At 47.4% G+C, this 16,426-nt stretch overlaps 1 protein-coding gene across 2 annotated transcripts in view; it reads right to left on the minus strand.

The window, feature by feature from the left end:
* Positions 1 to 16,426, minus strand: part of TTYH1 (tweety family member 1) — a 61,523-nt gene that overhangs the window by 25,819 nt on the left and 19,278 nt on the right. For both annotated transcript variants that reach the window (XM_083580174.1, XM_083580173.1), the window contains exon 2: positions 12,778 to 12,950. In XM_083580174.1, the coding sequence (XP_083436300.1) occupies positions 12,778 to 12,950 (173 nt within the window). The remainder of the gene's footprint in view (positions 1 to 12,777; positions 12,951 to 16,426) is intronic.

Here is a 16,426-nt window from a genome sequence, read left to right on the forward strand (position 1 = left end):
CTGAGTGTCCAGCCCCTTACTTCCATTCCTGGCCAGCTCTGAGGATCCAAGGCTGGCATCGGGGCCGTGATCCTACCTTTGCGCGGGGCACCCAAGGAGGTTGTGGGCATGCCCGCGAGGGAAATCTCAGTTGGCATGCCCGGCCTGAGCTCTCCCCCAAATCCTGGAGCCAGCACTGCATTCACAGATCCACCTGCTTCACACCCCAGCCCCCAGCCATTCTTCCTTTCTCTCTCCCTTCATTCACCCCTCCATTCACGTACCCACCCAACTCTCACACAGGTCTTTGCCCACCCCCATCTTTGCCTCTTTCAGTCACACCAGGCCCTCTCTTTCTCTTTCTCCCTAAATCTCATTTCTATGGCAACCACCTCCCTCCTCTCCTCGCCTTGCAGGGCGGGGGGGGAGGCAGCACCATTCTCATGATAATAGAGCTTTTTCATTAGATGGGAGGCAGTTCCCAGGCTGAAGGGTGAGGGGATAAAAAAACCATGGTGGGGGGCAGGAGAGTGTTCCTGGCTCCAATCCCACCCCCTCCGCAGACCCTCTCTATCTATCCCTTCTCTTCCCAAAGGAGTCGGGAGTCTTGGTTCCCACCCTACCCTTCCCTAAACTCTCCAGAGCGCATTCCAGTGGGACAAGAAAAAAGAAACTTGATATCTGGGCCTCAAGAGTCTCAAAATCTCCATGTCTGGGAGATTGGTCAATCACCTGTTCTGGATAGGTTTGCACTCCCTCTGATGGAACAACTTTGCAGCTTAGGTGGACTCCCTGATCCATCTTTGTCACTGGAGGCTCAAATGAACTCTGTGGCTAGGAGAGCAAGCCTTGGTTGTGGCACCAGCTGTGACCATTCTTGGACCAGGATAGCCTGATGACAGTGATCCATGCATGGATAACCTCTCAGCTTGATTACTGAATGGTGCTTTCTGTAAGGCTGCCCTTGTCTCTGGTCTGGAAGCTGCAGCCAGTGCAGGAATGCAGCACCCAGATGGCTCACAACTTGGGCCCAAAACATCTTAATGTTGACACCGGGAAAGGTCCCGGAACAGATCAACAGTCTGTCTGTGAGCACTTAGAAGAGGATGCTGTGATTACTAAGACCCAGCATGGGTTTCTCAAATATAAGTCATGTTAGACGAGCCTCTCTCATTTCAGGGGAATGCTTCAGTAAAGCTTTTGACCAAGTTCCTCATGGTGTTGTTATTTGTTTGGGGCGTTAAGCCGTAGGCCGTCTCCTCTGATGCCAGGATCCAGCAAGTGTTAAAAGCTAATCAAGCCATCTAATTCCTGGAAGAGCCAAGCTAACTTCCTGGTGAGGTGATGGGGGATTAAAGACGAAACCATGAATGCAAATGTTACCTTTATTCAGGAGGCAAGTTTACACCCACCCACACCACTACCTGTCTTCCATCGAGGCAACCAAGAGGCATGGTCTGGGTTCAAGGACAATGTTCTAACCCAGCAAAACCCTCAAGGAGGGTATGAACTGGGGCTGGTGAGGGGTGTGGCCTGTAGGGGGAAGAGTTTGGCTTGGGGAGAGCTCCAAGAGTCAGATAGAGAGGGCTGAATTTGCCCCCAACCCCTGGCCAGAGGTTCCCACCACAATTCTGGATGGCTAGCATAGATAGCCCCATTAGGGTTTGGTGGCAAGATTGTTCTGTCTTTGGGACAGTGATGCTCACTAGATACCTTTTTGATTTGTAGTTGCTGCTGGTGCCTTACTCTGTTCTCCCAAACCACTCATCTCCTCCTCCTGACCCTCGGCCCTCTTCCTATTTCCGTCCACTAGAACTCTCTCCCACTCCAGAGGACCCAGTCAGTCATCTTGGCACTTCATTTGGATGAGCAAATGACCATTTACTGCTCCAGGCGGGTTTCCGTGCAGAGGACGGGTGGCATCTGGCTGCTGGAGCCCCCGCGCCTATCCGTCTGGAAGGGTTATTTCTCCCTGGGCTGGATGAATAAAGGTCCTCATGCTAAAAATATCTCCTAGCCACCCGCTCTTTCGATGCTCTCCAAAGAGCAAAGGGATCGCATAGGTTACCCATTCGCGCAGTGTGGGGTGAGACGGACAGTTCTGTGAAATGTAGTCTTAGTTCAGAGATAGCAGGGATTGAATGCGGCAGAGAAATTAAGCTTAGGCTGTCTCTGCAGCCACAGCCTTAAACTGTTTTTTTCCTCCCTCTTCGCCTCAGGGTTGGAACAAGTTCTCTTGCAGCTCTATGATTCTGTTTTTGGATGCTTAAAAATCTGTGCTGCAAAGTGAATTGGAAGAGCAGCATAGAGGGGCAAGAGGAGATGAGTTTCCTAAGACTATCCCACTTACACTGTTTTTTTAATGCTAGAAACTTCCCTCCCCACAAGTTGCCGTTGTTGTTGTTGTTGTTTGGTTGTTATTGTTGTTTTACCCGTGTTGACAAAAGATGCAGGTATCCCAAACTTTTTCTGAGGAGGGGTAAAAGTAGCTGGAAAAGGAGAGACTTTTCATCTTCAGGAATCAGTCTTGTGCTTCAAATTGCAGCCTCGGCAGCTTCGTTGTATTTAAAACAAAAGCAACTAAAACAAATAGCAGGAAATATAAGATCACAGGAATGTTGTTGTTGTTGTTGTTCTGCCCATCTGACTGGGTTGCTCCAGCCACTTTGGGTGGCTACCAACAAAATATTAAAAACCATAAGGTAAAGGGACCCCTGACCATTAGGTCCAGTTGTGACTGACTCTGGGGTTGCGGCACTCATCTCGCTTTATTGGCCGAGGGAGCCGGCGTACAGCTTCCGGGTCATGTGGCCAGCATGACTAAGCCGCTTCTGGAGAACCAGAGCAGTGCACGGAAACGCTGTCTACCTTCCCACTGGAGTGGTACCTATTTATCTACTTGCACTTTGACGTGCTTTTGAACTGCTAGGTTGGCAGGAGCAGGGACCGAGCAACGGGAGTTCACCCTGTCACGGAGATTCGAACCGCCGACCTTCTGATCGGCAAGTCCTAGGCTCTGTGGTTTAACCCACAGCGCCACCCGTGTCCCATTAAAAACCATAAAATGAAACAATTCACAACAACAACAAGCTGCCTTAAACTGAGTCAGGCCATTGCTCTATCTAGCTCATTATTGCCTATACTGAGTGGCAGAAGCTCTCTGGGGTTTCAGTCCAAGGTCTCTCCCATCCCCATCTGCAGGTGCCTGGGATGGAAACCTGGGGCATTCAGGACGCAAAGTAGATGTCCTAACGCTGAGCTACAGTCCTCCCCCAACATGTCCTAAAGCTACACAGAATGTACAGTTCTATCTTCAGTGAACTCTGGGAACGATCAGTGTTGGCCCAAGACACTTTTCTGCTTGACGCAGAGCTCAAGTGCCCCCCTACTGCCAACACTTTTTTAAAGTCTTGCTGCTCCACTCGGAACCAACCTCTGAATTCACCTACAACCCCACACATGGTGTAATGCAGGCATAGGCAACCTCGGCCCTCCAGATGTTTTGGGACTACAACTCCCATCATCCCTGACCACTGGTCCTGTTAGCTAGGGATGATGGGAGTTGTAGTCCCAAAACATCTGGAGGGCTGAGTTTGCCTATGCCTGGTGTAATATGAAGCAGGTCACTTGCCCTGCTGCATGGCAGGGCTGCATCTTGACAATGGAAAGGTCAGGGAGAAGCATCTGCAGTAAGACAGTCCCTAGCACTCTCACCAACTCCCAGGACTCCTTCCTGGAAGCTGTCATAGTTAAACGGGTATAAAAGAGATGTCTGCAGTGTAAACATGTCCCCTAGGACATGCCAAGAAGCCTGCATGAGTGTCCAAGAAAGAGTAAGAAACATTTCGGGTGGGGAGCTAGTAATATTCTAGCAATAGGAAAGTGTAATGTTCTAAACATTGTAGCCTAACATGTGAGATAAGGAACCTGAGGCCATGGCCATATTACCAAATAGGCAGAGCAGGCACCGGCCTATGGGCCCCACACCTTTTAGGGGGCCCATGACAACGGATCAAAATAATATTGATTTGATCTTGAAAGAAAATTACAACCGAGTATTAGGAGATAATTTGCAAGGGCTCCCCTCCACTGAGATTTTGACTGCCTAGGGACCTCCAGAGGGTTTAATCCAGCATGGCCTGAGGCCCACCAGATGATGATGGACTCCCATCAGCCCCAACCAGCATGGCCAGTGGTCTGGGATGATGGAGTTGGGAGTCTAGCACCATCTAGAAAGCCACCAGTTTGCAAATCCTGTTCTAACAAACACCAATGTGCTAATTAAAAGCAGGGTACTACAAATATGTCCTACACAGGGATCTCTAAACATGGGATTAAAATCCTCTGCAGCTTTCTAGAAAGGGGGGGGGGGGGGAGCAAACGGAACCAGCATGTGTTATTTCTGATTACAGGCCAATTATAATCCACTAACTAATTGCGCTTTTGAATGACAAGAATGAAACAGATACTGCTTCATCAAGAGGGAATTACTAACCATGTAGTTATGCTTCTGCACAAGGAACTAGTAATAATCATAGAAACCCCACGATGAGGGGGATGGTAATGGAGGAATAATAAGGGGGTAACAAAGATGTAGTGAAGACCACCAAAAAGAGGAATTAGACAAATTCATGGAGGACAAGGCTATCAATGGCAGCTGAGCATGATGGATATGCATGGCCTCCAGCATCAGAGGCACTCTGCACCTGAATACCAGTTTCTGGGGATCACGAATGGGAGAGCGCTATTGCATGTTTCCTACTTACAGTCTTTCCCTGGGCATCCCATGGGCCACTGTGAGAATGGAATGCTAGGCTAAATAGGCCTGATTCGAGTAGGGCCCCTCCTATGTCCTCATCTAGAAAGGGCGTAGTAAGTTCTGGTTAGAACTGCCTACAAACGTAGTAACTGCATTCAAGCAAGTTCTAGCAACAAGCTAGCAACAAGCAATGAAAAGGTTCTAGTAACAAGAGACGAACAATTTTGTAACAGCAAAGGACTTCGTTCCAGAGAACACTGCAATGTTGGTCTGTTTCTGTTGCTACTCCTACAGGCATCGAGCGCCGACACTATACAAAGTACTAAGGATCTACTATATAATCTGCTAATGAGAGGGAATCCGTCATGTTTCGGTAACAAATTTGAGCTAGTACAAAGTGCTGCGGCTGGTTTTGACCAGAGCCAGTTATTTGGATGAAGCAGTTCTGGGCTTATGGCAGCTTCACAGGCTACCGGTCTGTTTCCAAGCACAATTCAAAGTGCAGATTGCAGCCTTTATAGCTCTAAATCAAGGCATTGGGAACCACAGGCTCTGAGGCCACACTCCTTTCTAGGCCATACATATCACTGGCCCTGCTTTGCACCCTCCTCAACTTGTTTTTTGCCTGGCTGGACTGTGTCCTTGACCTTTGATAATGCCCTTTTCTTTTTTGGTATGTATGGAGTGTTAATTTTGGACTGCCTTTTGCTGATTGCTGCGTATTGTCTTGCTTTGTATTTGTTTTGTTTTGTTTTTAAAACAAATAAAGCATTAAAAAAGAAGAAGGGAATGCCCTTGGTTGCCTGGCTGAAGGATACGGAGCAGGGTGTAAGTGCGTTTCAAAACTAGCCTGCTGTGCAAAGGTAAAATTTGCATTCATTGCTCTGCCTACATTTGCTCACCCCTGGTGGGTGGCCCCCAGGAGGTTTCCTAGCAGGGAATGTGGCCCTCAGGCTTACAAGGCTTTCCAGCCCTGCTCTAAATGGTTTAAGGGCTGCTCTGTCACCTACAGAAATGCATTCTGTCATCTGTAGTCCAATTGGTTCAACTCTTCCTGCTCAGGGTTCTGTCAACCCATTTCCATCTCCAAACAGTCCCGAGACAGTGCCTCTTAAGTAGACTATATATATGCATGCAAAAAAGCACACACACTTTGCTTTCAGCTGTCTTGGAGTGACTTTGTGTCTAATCTACTGAGCCTGGGAGCAGGCAGTTGGGAGGTATCTGGAGGAGCAAAAAAGGAGTGCAAGGCCCATTTAGAAAAGTCATGTGTCCCTATATTACGCAGGACAGTCCACTTTAGACTCTACCATCTATTGGAAAGAGTTCTCCATCTGAAGAGCTGTCTGATCCAAATTCAGCTTAAAAAGCTATAAGAAGAGAGGGAGAGCAGGAGCGGCTTTGAAGTTGTCCATCAGCACTTAGCACAGGGGTCAGCAAACTTTTTCAGCAGGGGGCCAGTCCACTGTCCCTCAGACCTTTTGGGGGGCTGGACTATATATTTTTGGGGAAATGAACGAATTCCTATGCCCCACAAATAACCCAGAGATGCATTTTAAATAAAAGCGCACATTCTACTCATGTAAAAACATGCTGATACCCGGGACCATCCGTGGGCCGGATTTAGAAGGCGATTGGGCTGGATCTGACCCCTGGGCCTTAGTTTGCCTACCCATGACTTAGCACTTGGACAGCAGACTCAACCACCAACACAGGCCACCTCTTCAAGAGTCTTGCCCACTAAGATGAGGGGCATCGTATTTCTGTTGAAATTATAATAACCACATCTAAATTGGCACAGATACATTTAAATCAGCACATGCAAATCCAATGCAAATCCGAGCCCCCCTTTTCCCCAGTGATGCATTTCTTCCTTTTGGCAGTGAATAAATGGCCACCTGATCTCTCCTGGTGTGAGAATAGCACTTGTGACACAGGCCAACCACCCCACAGAACAGGACTACAGCCACAAGGGACAAGCTTGGAAGCAGCAAGTTCCATTCCAATAAAAAAGCAAATGGAAAACATTTCTATGTGAATGTTTTTGAGGTGTTGTATATAGCTCACATATCTTAGTACAGGCTGCTATTCAGATAGCTCCCACAGCTTGCTTGCACAACTAACTATCCTAAGATAACCCCTGAACTTACACCAACCTCAAGCAGCTTGTTTACATGTCCAAGAGGAGAATCAGATTCTGAAGTGAGTTAGGGGAAAAAAGAAGTTAACAACCCCCAGCCAGCATATGGGCGTCTTAATGCCAATATTACACTCTTCCAATTTATTTTTAAATGAAAAGCGGCCATGGGAAGCTGTCAGTTTCGAGTAGAAAAAACGGCAGCAGAGGGAGGAAGGCTGCTTAACTCTTTCCTCCCCTCTGCTTTTTCAAATCAAAATTACTTTCCCCAATCTGTTTTTCTACCTTGGGAGAGCTTATATATATTTCCTCTGTGGGCTGCAGGCGAATTTGAGTGCAAAAACAATCAGAGGAGAAGCGGTTACTCACAGTTTCTCCCCCACTGTTTGTCTGCTCACAGTTGCAGATTCCCATGGCTTTTCATTTTAAAAATAATAACCAAAAATTGGGAGACTTGTTGCGCTCTGCTCCTGTTTAATGTCTAGCTTGGCCTTCCATCACACATCCTTAAGCTAACTGTCCAGGGTTGCTCACACAAGTAACAGAGTTTCTCATCAGCACTGCAAACCTGGCATAGCTGAGAAGACACCCTTGCTGTGACCACACACCAGAGCTGAGAGGCTTGCTACCCTGGAGAAAACCATTACCAATGAACCAAGACAGGCAGCACTGTGGTAATTAGTGCTTGTTCTTCACAATAAACACCTGAGGGAAAGGACACCACCTTCTTAAGACAGCGTTCCTTTAATACTTGCATTGGTGGAAGTATTTTGGAAGGAAGAATTTCAGCAAGGGCAGCTTTTTTTTCCTGTCAGGAGAAACAACAGAAAAAGCTGCCCTTGTTGAAATTCTTCCTTCCACTACACAACTGTTAAAGGAGCCTTTTCCCTGTATTACACCTGGCAATCTCATAATTAATATCCTCGCCCTGTCTTGAACCCATGACCCCAGGCTGTCGCTCATGACGGTTAAGTAACGTCCCTAGCAAGGTGGGGGCCACAAAATGCCATTAGCATAAATGGTGCGGCCTGTATGTAAAGCACGGGCCTTCCTCTAAGGCCGAAGCCAGCACTTAGCAACCCCTTAGCAACGGCTTTTGTTCCTCGCGCCATGGGCCGATCCCGAGTCCATTGTTGGGCCTCTGTGCTGTTGGGAGGATTTGGAGCGATTGTGTGGTGGGGCAGGGTCTCTTTAAGCACTCTTCCCCCATGCTCCCCCACCTACCCCAATTGGGGCCAAGGACACAGAGGAGCCATTATTCCCGCCATGAATGGGTACAGTCTTGGCATGAATGGGAGCCTTATTTTTTTTGTGGTTGCTGGGCTCGTTCCCAAAGCGGCTGGGAATGAACCCCGATGCGACCCTTGTCAAATCAGGACAGGGATGGGGTGTTCTTGGGAAGAGAAGGTACGGGGAGGGGAGGAAAGGAGCTGGTTTTCCCTAATGAGAAAATGGGGGACATGTATTGGCGCAGATTTGCTCCAGCGTTTGGGTTCCGGTAGAAAGAGGAGAGCGTGTATAGAGACAGAGGAAGCTGCTGCCTTATGCTGAATCCATCTAGGTCAGGATTCTCTGCACTGACTTTAAGATGCCATCCCTGGAGACGTCAGGTATCCTGACAAGAGCTGGTCTGGGGACCCCGAGTAGCCAGCTGCTGAGGAGGGGTGGCACAGTGACAAAAGGGCTGTGTGTTTGGTGTTCTGGAGAGAGGCTGCCTGCCTGCCTTCATTGGCTGAGGGTACAGTGGTACCTCGGGTTAAGAACTTAATTCGTTCCAGAGGTCCGTTCTGAAACTGTTCTTAACCTGAGGTACCACTTAGCTAATGGGACCTCCTGCTGCCACCGCACTGCCGCCACACGATTTTTGTTCTCATCCTGAAGCAAAGTTCTTAACCTGAGGTACTATTTCTGGGTTAGCGGAGTCTGTAACCTGAAGCGTCTGTAACCTGAAGCGTCTGTAACCCGAGGTACCACAGTACTGGAAACTGCTGCCTGAGACTACACATTTCCAACTATTTCTGTTCTGCAGCCTAATTCATGCATAACACTAAGCCAAGCTACAGCTTAGTGAGGATGAGGAAGAGTGCTGGTGCACATTTAGAAAAAAACATTTGCTCCTCCTCCAGTACTGTTGCTGTCACACTACCGGGTGCTAATGGTTTGGCTTGATGTTTCTTCCAAACCTGGGCTGTCGTTTGTTTTCCTCCAAACAAACCACAAACCATAACTAAGTGTCCTTCTTGGCTTCCTGCTCTCAGTTTGCTTGTGGGAGACAAACCCTGAGCCTAAGTTCAGACTAATCACTAAACCAAACCGCAGCTTAGCTCCCAGTAGCTTGGATGGGGCAGCGTGAAGCAGCCACAATTTTCTCTCTATGTTTATTCATTCACACCTAGCCATAGTTTAGCTTCGTATTACATGCAGACCAAGCCAGTGTGTACTACTAATTGTCTTATTATGATCATGCACCAAAATTTTACAGGGGGAGAGAAACAGCTGCATTGTGTGCAGGCCCATCACCCTCTGTAACATCATCGTGGTGGTTCCATTGTCCTTCGCTTCATCACTGAACTGCCTTTTGATGGCACTAAAGGTAAAAAAATATTAACTGGGACTCCCACAGATTTGCCATGGGGAATATTCAAAGAGGCAGAGGTAACAGAACCCTACAATAGGCCTCATTGTCAATGTGAAAGTTCTTATTAGAATTGGATCTGCAGAGAGGCTCATTTTTCTGTATCTGCCAAGCTCCTTGAAGTTCATTTTTGAGTGAGGAATCTAGGAATCATAGGGCAAATCTGCTGATCTCACTTGTCTGGGCCAGTCATCCAACAGTCTCTGAACTTAAAAGAACTTGACACTGTCAGTTTAATAAAGGCTTTGTAAATTTTGTGATGTATGTGTGCGCGCGTGTAGTCTAAGGGGAAAAGTCATACCCAACATGTTTCTAGGGGGAGGAGAATGAAAAGATCAAGGACATTCTTGTTACTAATATTGTAAAGATTGGTTTGGAGACCATGTAGTGCACACAGACATCCATCTGTCCGTACTGAGTGTTAGTCATTGCATATACGAGAGAGACAGAGAGAGAGAGAGAGAGAGAGAGAGAGAGACAGAGAGACAGAGAGAGAGACAGAGATGCACATCATTGTCAATTTAAAATGAGGAAATGAGGGTGGAGAAAGAATTTTAAGCACAAAGGTACTTTTAGTTTAGAGTTTCTAGGTTTGCTGAAGAAGGCTGGGGTCTTGTGGATCAAAAAAGGAGCTTAAAACAGAGGAGGGGAAAGGAAGGAACCATGCTAGAGAAAGGGAACAAGATCTAAAAGGCTGCAGAAATGGAAGGAAGGGAGAACTGGGAACCAGGATTTCTTAAAGTTGGATATTCTGAGAGCCAAACTGACATGCGGCATCACTGAGCAGTGTCCCAACAGCCTCTACACACACACACACACACACATGAAATTCACCTTAAGGTCTCCCACAGCACCTGTCATTTGGTCCCAACTGATCCTATTTATGAGCTTTAGTTGCTATGTGTCCTGCTGTCTGTCCTTGGCAAAGCATCCTATTTATCTTGAACATGTTCCATGTTTTGGGGACATGTCTGAGATGCTTATGTACAACGTTGTGGTTGTATGCACATACATGTACTCTAGTTATGCAGGTTTCAGGCCTCTGATGGTTAAATATCAGAGTGGGGAACAGATGCCTCCCTGCTTTGAGCACCCATGCCACATGCAAGTCAAGGCACATACTTGGACGAGAAATGGCAACTGCACTACTTTCTGTTCCATCTGCTGGTGCCTAGTTAGTAAATGCTGCTGAACGTGTTTGAGTTGCTACTTTTCTATAATAAGTACAACCAGATCCATTTGGAGCTTAAACATTCTGCTAAGACATCCTTAAGCTTTCTAAAAAGGAAACCGTCATGATTATTCTACCAGCGCACACCCTCCTTCGGAAACCAGTGTAGAACATGCTATTGCATGGTAAATGAATGAATACAGTGTACAGCAGGCAGGGGGCACTTTCTTTAACAGGCTGTGCTAGTGACAAGCACTCAGGTAGTGACATTTGATGTGGGAATAAGCAAGAACAACAGGAGAACTAGCAGATTCTCCTTTCTTTAAAGGAACCCAAGGGAAAAATGAGATACACCACTGAACAGCTCCATACGCACCATAGGTTTAAAGCATGTTCTTTCCCCCAACCCCTCAAGAAACCTGGGAGCTGTAGTTTAAGGCTACTGGGAACTATAGTTCTGCGAAGCGTAAGCTACAGTGCCTAGGATTCTTTGGGTGGGTGGGTGATGTGTTTTCAAAGCTTGGTGTGTACACAGATACTGTCATCACTCTTGCTAGGATTCCGGTAGGTTATTCACTTTGGGATTTATTTATTTTTAAGTGAAGCATGTATGTTTAGTCATCGAAACATTAATTCAGTGCTGTTTATTTGCTTGTTTTAAAGCACAGTCAATTTAATCAGTGTGGTGCAGTGGTCAGAATGCTGGACTAGGACCCATGAAGACCAAGGCTCAGATCACCACTCAGCGATGAAGTTCACTGGGTGACTTTGGGCTACGTCCAGCCTCAGCCCTAACCTACCTCACAGGCTTGTTGTGAGGATAAAATTGAGAGCAGGGAGAACTATGCATGCCATGTTGAGCTACCTGGAGATAAGGTGGGATATAAATATGATAATAAATAAATAAAACTGATAAGGCATTGCAAACCTGCTCCGTGGAAGTGGGGGGATGTGTATGAGAAGAGTAGATTTGTGACGTCACAGTACTGGCCAGTAGGTGCTGTTCACAGCCAGCTTTGGCTTTGGCAAATTCACGAAAATGAGAGTGACTCTGTAGAGGTGTTTCATATGGACAGAACACAGCTAGTGTGTTTGTAGAGCAACTCAAACACTGTTATATCATATACACCCTAACTGTTATAGGTACACAATCCTCCTAATTCTCATCTGTGAAATATTGGGAGGGTACGCTTTTCCTGGCCTCTGGCAAAGGGGATTTCTGACTTTGAGAGAGGGGAACGACAATGGTGTGTTTCAAATCCTGCACGTTACGGCAAAGTCCAGGAGTGTGTGTGTGTGTGTGTGTGTGTGTGTGTGTGTACGCTCTAGGGGTAGGGTAATGACGGCAGAGACAACTGTTGTTGGCAGGGCTGGGTGTGTGTGTGTGTGTGTGTGTGTGTTGCAAGGAGTTCAGGGCTTGGAATAACAAACAGACAAAAGGGGCCTGGCGAGGCTGTGACGGGACAGAGAGAATGGGACACAATTTCCTATTCTCCCCGTGGAACAAGAGACCCATTGTGACTTCAGTTCGGGGGGGGGAAGGGGGTGGAGATGATGAGGGGGCGAATGGGCATCTAGTGTGAGAGACGACAGGAGCGAACCGTCAGAGGCCTGAAAGAAGCAGGGAATGCAATAATATTCCAGTGTTAAGGTCTGGATGGGAGCGCAAGCTTTTCAGCCTTTCCTTTGTAGGCTCACGGGCGGGGGGGGGGGGGGGGGACGTAGAACGGGACTGGAGTTCTTTCCCTTCTAGAAGACTCCAGCTCAGATCTCAGGTTGTTTACCTCAGGTTAAACACCGAGGGACTGAACAAAGCAGGCCACAACACACCGAGAGATCATACGTGTAAAGCCAATGACTTTACAAGGAATCCTAGAACTCTGGTTTATGAAGGGTATTGGGAATTGTAGTTCTGTGAGCGATAAACTACCCCAAGGAAGAAGTAAAGCTACCGGGTTCTGCTGCCAGGTGTCTTGTTTAAGGTCCCTGGTACCTTATGTTTCGCTCTGCCCTTTCCCCCTTCTGTAAGGAGTACCATTTCTATCCTGGAGGACTGACAAGCTTTCGGGGGGGGGGGGATAGGAGTCTCCCTTTACCAGCAGACGATAACAGCCGCCACACAGCTCCAGGTGACACAGCAAACCCTTTGCGTCTTGCTTTCCTCGTCATCTTCATTGCTGCAGCAGCAGAAGCGGATCAGGTAGACACAGATGAGAACTAGGCTGATGGCAAAGCACAGGCCTGAGACGCTAGCCAGAAACAGCAATGCCTGGAGCGAGAGCAGAGACGAGAAAAAGAAGTGAAAGGAATGGGGCGGCTGATCTTTGGCCTGTAGTTTATCAGCACGTCTGGGGAAACAGGACAATCCGTGTCGTCGTCATCAAACATGAGCTGCACAACCCTCCTTCCTTTGCCAAGTTTCTAGGCCTCATGAATGAGAAGATGTGTTTAAGAGGCAGTATACAGAGGGCTCAGTAGTTATGCCTCCCTGCATAGCCTTCAAATCATGCCATTTGCTTGCAAACACTTTCTATCCTGTAATGTTGCTTTTGCCCTATTCCCATATACCTCCTCACTGCAAACAAACAAACCCTCCAAACATGCTTCTTTCCTTCCATAGAATTTGTTGGGGCAACTTTTGCCTCTTTCTTTTTGGAAAGGAGAAAATAATAATAATAATAATAATAATAATAATAATAATAATAATAATTGAAGCTGTTGAATATCCAACTCTACAGAGAAATTGCGGGGGGCAATATTTCCCCTCTGCTTTGCTTCAGTGTGGATTTTATTGCTTATGGATGAAGCTGGCTGCATTTTATGCTTGTCCCATTGTTAGCTGCCTTGGGGTTTTCTTTCAGAAACGAAAGGTGAGCCATGAATATCAAAAATGCATTAAAAGGCCCGCCACAGCCAGAGCTTCAAATCTTTCAGGAAACATGAAAGGACTTCCACTCCAGGAAAACATTCGGTGAATTTTTATGAGCTGCAGCCTTCTGGAGGTCTACATATCTGTGTGTGATCTTTTGGGGTTTGGCAAAGTGCTTTTGAACTCTAGTTTTGTGTTTGTTGTGGGTTTTTTTATGCTTAATAGTGTTGTTGATTCTTCTTTTTTTTAAAAAAAGAAGATTGAAAGACACTTGGAGCTATTTGGTAAAGTGGGATGTAAATTAAATACTGCATCTATTGCAATCTCAATTCTGCAGGAACAGGGTCTAGAATCCGTCCTTCAAAACCTGATTTCCCTGGGTAGGCTTTCATACCACACCATCCTTCAGTCCTCATAGCCCACTTTCTGTAAGCTAAATTACATATAAGTATCTGTTGTATACAAATCATTGAGGGACAGTATATACAGTTGAAATAATTGCATATTGTCTCCTTGCTTACGATTTTGTCTATCCCCCTCCGTCCTCCACTGTCTCCCTTAGCCCGTGGGCCTCCCAATGTTGCTGAACCACAATTCCCACCATCCCTGCCTACTGACCATGCTTGCAGGAGCTGATGATGGGGAGTCATAGGTCAGCTACATATTGAGGTTCCCCCACCTGTTTGAGATCATAAGCTCCTTAAAGCATTTGTGCATTGCAAAACACTATGCACACTGAAGATAAAATGAGAAGAAACATGAAAACTACTACAATCCTATGTGCACATGTACCTGGCATTAAGCCCAATTAAACACACTTGCGCTTCTTTCAGAGCAGACATGCACAAAATCAAGCTTTCTGTGCAAACTTGCATGCCGTGCAGCTTCATCAGCGCTCAGGATTTGAGAATTTGGAAGCACAAAGGCTGGCACGTGTTATTTTTTTACTGACACAGAAAACGAAGAGTTGGGCACTGGGCCTAGCTGCAGAATCCCATCACACAAATACCGAACAATGAAATTTGCACACATCTTTAAGAAGAGGTTCTTGGATGCCTTGACTTTTCTGAATATCTCCCAACCTTCAGGTGCTAAAGGAGGGGCATCAGGACTCCAGTGGACACTGGCAGTGTTAATTCTGTCTCTTCTACTCCTCTACCACCCCTGACGCATGCACGCACGTGCACACTTACGCAGAAACACACACACTGCAGCTGCTCCACAGCTTTTCTGCATGACACCAAAGCTCTGAGCAACAGCACGGCACACCCAATCCTGCTTGCTGGTGCCGCCCGAGGCATCACAACAAGAGACGTGGATGGAGGGAAGTGTTTATCTGCCTCGCTGGGCCCTCCCTTCCCATTCCGCAAACATACAAACAAACAGATTACAGGCAATCTGACAATTTGCCTCAGGCTTAGACACCACAATCTGTGCCCACGGCAGCTGGCAGGGCCAGAGGGAGCGGCTGGAGGGGTCAGGGGGGGTCAGTTGGTTACACTTGCTGGCCTTTCAAGGACTGAAAGCATCACTAGTCCCAGGAATGAGGATGCATCTGAGACTCTACGGTGGTACCTCAGGTTAAGAACTTAATTTGTTCCGGAGGTCCGTTCTTAACCTGAAACTGTTCTTAACCTGAAGCACCACTTTAGCTAATGGGGCCTCCCGCTGCCGCTGTGCCGCCGCTGCACGATTTCTGTTCTCCTCCTGAAGCAAAGTTCTTAACCCGAGGTACTATTTCTGGGTTAGCGGAGTATGTAACCTGAAGCGTATGTAACCTGAAGCGTATGTAACCCGAGGTACCACTGTATTTCCCACACACACACACACACACACATACACACAGAGCTATCCATTCCCTTCCCTCAGAAAACGTACAGCTGTACATGCAGACATAGCTCTACATACACCACTTTTAACTGTGTGTGGCCTCTATAATAAAATTGCAAAGATGTCGTCACACTCCTGTTTGTGTGGCCACCAATAGGTGGCTTTGTAAACTGCAGTGTGGTGACAGAACTGCAAGCGGTCAGCCCAGGTAGGTTGGCTGGCTGGCTGGCAAGCAAGCGAGCAGGTGGCCCCAGCGAGCGACAGAAGAACAGCCGGAACAGGGCAGGGCAACTAACCAGCAACCATCATGCACTGCCGTGCACCTCACATCAATACAGCCTCAGCAGCACAAGACATCTGAGGATGAAGAAAAAGCATCAGAGCAGGACAGACGCTGGAGGGCTGCAGCAGCCTGCCCTGGCTGTTCCTCTGTAGCTCATCTACGCCGTACTACAAGTCAAACAGCATGGAAATGAGTTAGTTGAGAGTGAGAATGAGGAGGAAGCAAGGAAGCAGGCAGTTCCCGCTGGTAGGGAGGAGGGGAAGAAAGGTGATCACACACACCCCTCCTCACTCTTTGGTGCTACCACTGGCTGCTGCTGTCAGAAGAAGGCAGAAAAGGCTGCATTTTAAAATGCAGGGTTCTTTCTCTATCTTTGTGTGGCAACAGCAGGGGTAAATGTGGTGGGGGGGGAAAGCTTTTTTCTCTCTTTCACCCCACCCCGCCCCAATGCTCCCACCACTGCTTTGCTACATGAATGCTGGCTTCTCCATCTCTTTGAGAGGCAACCAAGGCAGAGGGGCTGGAGGATGAATGAAGGAGCTTTCTCCCTTTCATTCCACCCCACCACCACCACCAACAATGGTGGTGAGATGTAAATGGGGGGGGGGAGTTTGGCAACGTGTGAAAAGGGGGTTGGGGAGCTGTGAGGGGAAGGGGTTTTGTTTTTGGGAGGGGGTGAGGTGTAAAGGGAGAGGGACAAAGTCCTGAGCAAGCTGTAAAGGGGATAACTGGTCAGGTGGAAAGGGAGAGGGAGTTTGGCCAG

The sequence above is a fragment of the Podarcis filfolensis genome, assembly GCF_964270895.1.
Source record: "Podarcis filfolensis genome assembly, chromosome: 13".
NCBI classification, from domain to species: domain Eukaryota; kingdom Metazoa; phylum Chordata; class Lepidosauria; order Squamata; family Lacertidae; genus Podarcis; species Podarcis filfolensis.